Source organism: Coenobita brevimanus, chromosome 94 (genome assembly GCF_032717465.1).
Source record: "Coenobita brevimanus isolate Jiangsu-jjx chromosome 94, ASM3271746v2, whole genome shotgun sequence".
In the NCBI taxonomy this organism is placed as follows: Eukaryota; Metazoa; Arthropoda; class Malacostraca; order Decapoda; family Coenobitidae; genus Coenobita; species Coenobita brevimanus.
In genome coordinates this window covers 26956434-26964527 of record NC_137047.1, presented here as the reverse complement: position 1 = coordinate 26964527, position 8094 = coordinate 26956434, and the positions used below count along the sequence as shown (strand labels likewise).

General features: G+C 43.1%; 1 protein-coding gene across 1 annotated transcript; it reads left to right on the top strand.

Annotated features, from left to right (window-relative positions):
- Positions 1–325: 325 nt before the first annotated feature.
- Positions 326–1327, top strand: LOC145412817 (uncharacterized). Its single transcript, XM_080282605.1, has one exon. The coding sequence runs from the start codon at positions 359–361 to the stop codon at positions 1325–1327; it is 969 nt and encodes a 322-aa protein (XP_080138731.1). The 5' UTR covers positions 326–358.
- Positions 1328–8094: the final 6767 nt, after the last annotated feature.

Genomic DNA, 8094 nt, shown 5'->3' with positions numbered 1-8094 from the left:
TCCGTGTAGGAGCGGGTAAGTGCCCATTTTGGTGCACTTGGGAGAGTTTACGACTCTCAGACTGTGCCGGCTGTACCACCATTGCCAGCCTGCCGCCGCCATGTCTGATGTCCCGGAAGGATCTCTCGGCAAACAGTTATCAGGCACAGAGGACAAGTCCAGGCATGGGAGCAAGGGTTCATCGCATAGAAAGGATTTGTCCAGATCCACGAACCGCTCTTCCCAACGGGAATGTTCTAGACGGGTACATAAGCATACCCGGGGTCACGGCTCAGATAGTGAAGGTGAGTGTGATCCTCCACCCACTCATCCTTTAACCTCTACTTCAAGGGATGAGGTTAATTCCCCACCCTGGGCCATGGTGATGGAAGCTTTGGCTGAGTTACGGAGTGATGTGAAGAAATTGAAGGAGGAGAGAAGCTTGGCTACAGGTGACTTTGGGGAGAATGCTAACAGCCAACCCACAGAGGTGATTGATTCCGGTTTTCAATCGGTTCAGCGTCATGATTCTAGTGGCGACAGTGACATTCAGAGTGAAGTGTTCACTGGTAGTGTCCTCCTGCAGTGCGCCAAGACTTACGGTCCTGTGGAAGATGTATCTGTTGAGGTTGACAAGCATGTTGCCGACATGGTGAATCATGTGTTTGATTACGGCATGCGGGAGGAGGAGTACAAAGAAATTTTGGTTGATGACATTACCAAGAGACCGAGCAACTGTCATGCTCTAGCCCCGGTTGAATGTAACACACAAGTTTTGGATGCGCTGAAAACCGATGCCAAAAAGTCTGATTTTCGTATGAAAGAAGTTAGTAAGGACATTATAAAAGCTGCCATAATAATCACCAAGTCACTCACGGTGCTGGATAAAGTCGCCCAAGAAGGACAACCAGATGTGGCCCATGAAGTCGGCATGCTTAATGGTGCGCTAGCATTACTGGGAAATGCTAACCACAAGAACAACTTGACGCGCCGGTTCATCATTAAGCGCGAGATCAATCAGAAATATGCTCACTTATGCTCAGATAAGGTGCCAATGACTAGGCTCTTGTTCGGTGATGATGTTTCTCAATCTGCCAAGCACATCGAGGAGTCGGAGAAATTGAAAAACAAGATCACACCGAAGAAACCGTTTCAAACATGGAAATTCGGTGCAGGAAAAGTCAGAGGCTCCTCTGGAAAAACCAACTACAGAGGATTTTCGTCCAGGTTCCACCCCTATGGACAGCGGACATATGGACACAGGAGTGACCGCCGGCAATCCTTCTCACGGCAGGGTTCGGAGGCAAAAAACTCCAGAGGGCGGGGACAAAGCAATCCCCGGCAATAACTGAGGTGAGTCATAAATTTGAAGCTGGCAGGCTTCAATATTTTGTGCATGAGTGGCATAAAATAACCAATGACCCTCATATTTTGGATATTGTTGCACATTGCCATCTTGACATTAATGTTGATGATATCAGTCACTTATTTTCTGAAGGAACTGAATATGTTTTTTGTGAGGAGGAAAAGATCATTATTTGTCAGGAAATTGAAAAGCTGTTAGATCTTAAAGTTATCAAGGAAACACACAGACAAGAAGAACAAATTATATCCCCAGTTTTTCTGCGGGGGAAAAAGGATGGAGGTTTTAGAATGATCCTTAACCTGGAAAAACTAAACAAGCACATTAATTATAAACATTTTAAAATGGAAAACTTCGAACAGGCAATTCGGCTTATTAACAAAGGTGATTACATGGCCTCAGTAGATCTTAGGCATGCATACTATTCTGTCAGTATAGCTGAAGAGCAACAAAAATTTCTTTGCTTTAAATGGCAAGGGAAAATCTATCAGTTCACCTGTCTTCCTAATGGGGTTGCAGAAGGGCCACGTCTATTCACCAAACTAATGAAACCCATTTTTGCTACACTGAGAGAGATGGGACATACCATCACCAGTTTCATTGACGACACACTTATATCACACAGCTCATTGGAAGGATGCTATGAGAGCATACATTCAACAGTAGAGATTCTAAGGAAAATGGGATTTTGTATTAATGCTGACAAATCTGTCCTAGTACCTACAAAACGTTTGGAATATTTGGGGAACGTCATTGATTCAGAGACATTGACAGTTACATTACCTGAACGGAGGAAAGAGAAAATAGTTCAAAGCTGCAAACAATTATATCATGGTTGTTTTATTTCACCAAGTCCACACTTATATAACTTCAAAACGTCAAAGTACGACACCCACATGGCTTCAAAACCTCATGGGAAAGCGACCTCTAGCAGAGTGATTTGCTGAAATAAAATTGAAGAAGTACATGAGACTTACCGCAGGTCAGTTGAAATGTGCTTCGAATTTTATGAAGCAAATCACCTCTGCTAGAAGGGAGCTTTCACATGCCCTCCACTCCCTCCCTAAGCTATGCAGCGTCACATGGATAAAACAGTGTAAACGGTAGGAAATGATACACTACTTGTCATGTGGGTGATCGTACACTTTAAAGTCTGGTGGTGTGAGGCAGCGCGGTGTATCTCATGTGAAAGCTCCCTTCTAGCAGAGGTGATTTGCTTCATAAAATTCGAAGCACATTTCAACTGACCTGCGGTAAGTCTCATGTACTTCTTCAATTTGTCCTTATCATAAATACAGATACCCTTGCATGAAGGTACAGCTGCAACAGACTTTAATCCACACCATTATGTCCTGGTAAGCAATGTGTTGATCATCCTAACCCAGCATACAACAGATCAATGACATGGGTATAGATCAAGGCCTGGCATCACATACACAAACAAGAAGGAGCATTCACAGTGCAATACCGTATCTTTGACTCTGCTGTGACCTTGACATTGACTTTGAGATATGATGGATATGACTAAGCTGTGGGGGGGAGGGGGCTATAGGGACCCTGGTGGCCTATGTAATGTAATGTGACTGACGTTTGGAGTGATGGAACTGCTTGTCACTGAACAGAATAGCTTGACCCCGGGCATCACAATCCCGGCCTTGCTTATCCAGCTGTGTTGGCTGTGGCAGTTTGTATTTATTCACCTGTGTTGGCTGTGGCAGTTTTTAAAACTCAACACATCCTGTCAAAAACAAACTGGTGGCACGGAAACTCAACACATCCTGTCAAAAACAAACTCATGGCTCGGAAACTAGACTCATCCTGTCAGAAACAAACACAGTTCTGATACCACCAAAAATCAAAATTCACTATAAAAACTTGAGGTTCAGTCTTTGTCCAGGAACAACAGACTGACACAGGATGATAATTGTCTAATAAACGTTTAGTGCAGTTAATTCGTGTTGCAATAAGATAATTTAGACTCAGAAATATCGCGACCATCCCGGGTTACTGAACGTATAGTAGCTAAACTCTGCAATAAATGTGTGTGTGTGTGTGTGTGTGTGTGTGTGTGTGTGTGTGTGTGTGTGTGTGTGTGTGTACACATTTCCAAGCCACCTTTTTTTTTTTTTTTTTTCCGCCATAAGCTGGCCATGGCAGGCCTAGTCCACCAGTACACAGAGGGAAGGTGTTAAGGCCCCGTCACATGATCAGTGGGTAAGTGTGGTGGCCAAGCACGCTTCACAGCAGTGTCGAAGCAAGGTAGAGAGCGTGGTTCAGCATCAAGACTGTTCACACGTCTACTGACACCCCTGCGCCCAGCGCTCTGTTCAGTGCGTGGGAGGTGCATGAGAGTGTGTTTGCGCCCCGTTTGTCCCACGGCTTTATTATGTCCAGAGTGCACCTGTTATTATTTTTCAAAATATGTTTCAGTAGTTTGATATAAGCGTCATTTTTCGCATTTCTGTTCTTGAATGCATCACTTTTCACCTGCCACAAACAGGGAAGCTCCCTATACTTCTCAGTTAGCTATAATGTTTCTTCCTTAGACCACTCAAATGGAAGATTACGTGCTACATGTAGAGGTGTCTTTTGGCTCCAATGAGGGTAGGTTAGGGGCGGCAACGGACTCCATCCTATGATCCTTGGTGGCCACCGGGGCGGGGGTTGTATGCACTGGGTCGTCACACGATCAGTAGGCAAGTGTGGATGCCGAGCATGGTGCCGAAGATCGTGGTTCAACTGGAGTTTTGTGTCGTTGACGAACCAGCGCCTGCAAGGATGGTGCTTCAGTACCACACGTCTCGATCATTTTCCATGCATTCTCCCCTCCCGTGCTGAATCACCACACTTGCCCACTGATTGTGTGACGGTGACTGGGCCTTTAGAGTGGGGGGGAGGAGGGGTTGCTACTGAATTATTGTAATTTAACTAAAATCTTAGTGTAGTGTACAGGTAACAGAATAAACTCATAAATCTGGCTCGGAAAGGACTAAACCATCACTGGTTACAGAAAGTTTATTAAACCTAGCAATAAGGTGTACACCAACGATAAATGGTGAAGTTGGGTACTCTTGTTTAAGTGTCTACGTTATCAACCGGAGTCGAGCCAACCAATATCGTTACCCGGACAACAACGAGTTACTTTCCTCACACCTGTTGGTCAGTCCTGGTCCGACCCAAAATCAAGATACATAAATGATATTCCTGCGCACGTTGGGTATACTGGAGGTCATCGGCAGGAGGAAATTCAGTAGGGAGTGAAGAAGACCGTTCGAGAACTGACCTGCTGATATTAAAATCTTACATAACGAGGACCATACTTTTTCCTATGGCAGACTGTGCAGAACATTACTGTGACGCGGCAATAATAAATATGCACAAAAATATATCAGGTAGAATTAAAAATATGCAGAACACCAGTTTTTATTGTTTGCTAAAAAAAAATAGAAAGTACGATGGCTTTTATTTTTTGGGCTGCTGTTTCCTTAAAGATTGACTAATACCTCTTGTTGTGGTTCCAGGCTCATCTTAGTTATTCCCAAGAATCACAGTGAATGGTATAAAACTGAATAATGGAATTTATTGAGACAGTGTCAGCTTCAAGTGGATGAGAGTTAAACTTCAAAATTAACCTTACAACATTGACTATCCTCCAATTAGCAAAACTTTATTCAACAAGCTATTCATGTATAAAATCAGTGATGATGAGCACACACACACAAGAGGCTACAAAACAACTGACACTGTTTTTCCCTAGTCTAGGAGCACAAACTGCATCGACAAAAATGCTGAAATTTACGATATGCCAGTCCAGACAAGTGATTTAGTTACAGCACTACTTCTGATGGCCTGGACCACAGCAACAACAACCACCCACAATTTGCTGAACAGTAAGCCAGGGCTGCCCATGTATATCGGGTGTGTTGTGGGAACGTCTCAGTCAGCTGGAGTTGGGAAGCAGGTATTTTGACTACGGTAATTTAGGCTAACAAACAGCTATTCAACTATGCACTGTTCATTTTAACTAGGCATCTTTCCTTTGTAAATGCTGAGTTGAAACAATACTGAAATATGGTGTTAGTCATGAAGAAATTCTGTGGCAAGGATATGGAGCAAGTGTGTTATACAGAGACCCTATAGAGTTTCTAGTGTTATCTAATTCTGCCAGTGAGGTATGGGAATTAATCTGCACAAGGATAAAAATATGCCTGTGTGTGTCATGCCTGTGTGGTTATTCAATTTACATTAGGATGAGGCTACATGAGATAATAGGTAAGGTAATGGATGTTCAGTGTCTAATGCGAGAGGGTAGGGTGTGAAAACTTCGTGTTGTTTGCTGATGATACTGTATTGTTAAGGATGAATGTGAACTGCAAGACTTGGCGAATGAGTCTGGAAGTGTATATAAGAAACGGGATCTAAAAGTGAAAGTAGATAAGAGTAAAGTTATGGTCTTTGAGAGAAATTAAGCTGCAACATAGGCTACACAGGGAGACTGGATGGTGAGGAAATGGAGAATGGAGAGTATATTCAAGTACTTGGGTAGAGTGATGAGTAAGGATGGAAGTTTGGAGGAGGAAGTGCATGGAAGGTCCCTAATTCATTATCATTGCAAACTTCCACTACGGTGACTTTTTTCTAGTTTATTCTTGCTACCACCAGACGTTTTGACAGCGCATTTTATTTTTCCGAACAAGGGAGGTCAGGTATGGCTTTCATCAACCCGTTCGCTAAAATTTTCTGCCATAGGATGAATAAAATCGTCTGGAGGTAGAAAAAAGTAAGGGCGCCATCGCATTGACGGGGTTAAGTGAAGGAGGTGAACGAAGAAAAGTAGGGTATGAGTCAGCTTCTTCCATTTACTCATTAGACTTTTTAGAATGATAATTAATGAAGTGTACTTCTGTAACGAAAACACTTCAAGATTATGATAGAGGCTCCAGCTTCACAGACATAGGCTACGCAAATTCCACCTCTCCTAACTCACATTTTCGGTTACATAGAGAACAAGACACATGGGAAGCTTCAAAAATTGGCATGATACGGACTCCATGTGTGTGTGTGTGTGTGTGTGTGTCCTCTTATATTTTCGTTTAGATTTTCGTTTAGAGAAAGAACCAGACGCGTGGGAAGTTTCTGCAGTTCTCTTTCCTTGTCCAGCTACCAGAAATAAAGGTAATGATTTTTTCACGCTTAAGATTTTTTTTTTTTTTTTTTTTTTTTCGTTTTAGTGAGCGAGAGACACGGGAAGACTCTCTCTCTCTCTCTCTCTCTCTCTCTCTCTCGGGCATTCGAAAAGCCCCACAGCTGAATTCACCCTCCACATTCGAACCTTTTAACTCCGAAACGCCTGCTTGTCTTGTTTAGACTATTGCACCATGCTCGGGAGAAGCCTAAACCGCCAAAAATATTCTAAAGACTATCACGATAAAATTTCTTTCCTAGAATACAGAACTTCGTATTATATCGCAGCTTAAACAAGATAATTATTTTTTTACCCCTGCGTTTTCGTGACGTTAGAAGTAGATATTTTAACTAATCTTGATATCGTATGTTGGCTCTCGCTTCACAACCAAATTCACCCTCTTCGAACCGTCTGAATCCCTGAATCCCGCAAGTTCCGCAACGGTGGCCTCAGTTACCAGCGAGACTTGGCAGGGGGAGCGTACGGTGCAGACGACGGAGGAGAGGTACAGTACGTATTATTATTAGTATTCTTTTAAATCTTTGTGTTATAACACCAGCTCAGTAGGCCTATCTGTGTTGTAATATATGTGATAGACGTTTGTTATAAATATTAATACGGCTTTAATTCGTCGTTATTTAGTAAAGTATGACATGTTAACTGTGCCGCCAATAGACGTTTGTTATAAATATTAATACGGCTTTAATTCGTCGTTATTTAGTAAAGTATGACATGTTAACTGTGCCGCCATATTAAGAGAATCATCGCTTGGAAGTAGTCCAACCTCTTCAGTATGACATCTTGGCCATTATCTTGGGTTGCTTTACTTGTTACGCGCACGGGCGAATTCCTCAAGGTGCCCATGTTGTAAGTGATTCGTATTTCAAGACGGGGGAAACAGGGAGGATCTTTGTGACGAAACAGGCAAAACATGGTGACGAAATGGATGAGATTGGGGTTACGAAACTGGTTAAAAATTGACGAAATGAGCTGTATGCAATTGGCGGTCACACTGAAGGATTGATTTGTCAAGTAACTAAGGAGACTTATTCCAAGCTTATAACCAAGACTTGCCGGTATCGAATTTCATGCGGGCAGGACCATGGTTAAGACCACAGTGTAGAGACTCAACACTGTGGTTACGACGATATTAGAAACCAAGTTCAACGGGTCGTCTCTGTCAGCTCTTTCATATAGTGGCACCACATTTGCTGTTTTCCATTGTATCGGTAATTCACCCCTTTAGTATGTATAGAGTTGAGAGAAAGGATGGGACTGGAGTGTATTAGTGCCGCGATGAAGAGGAACAGATTGAGATGGTTTGGGCATGTGAAGAGAATAGAGGATAACTGGGTGCCGACAGTGGGAAGTGTGCACGTCTGTAGTAGAGTTGTGATAGGCAGACTGAAAAAGACCTTGGACAAGGTAGAGCGTGACCTCAGAGATAAGGGGTCGGATAGGGAGGCTGCCAGAGCTCTAGCAGCGTGGAGAGCCGCCATTAGGTGACAAGGCCGACGTATGCATGCATGTTGGAGCCTTTATAAACGATACAAGTGCTGGGCAACAG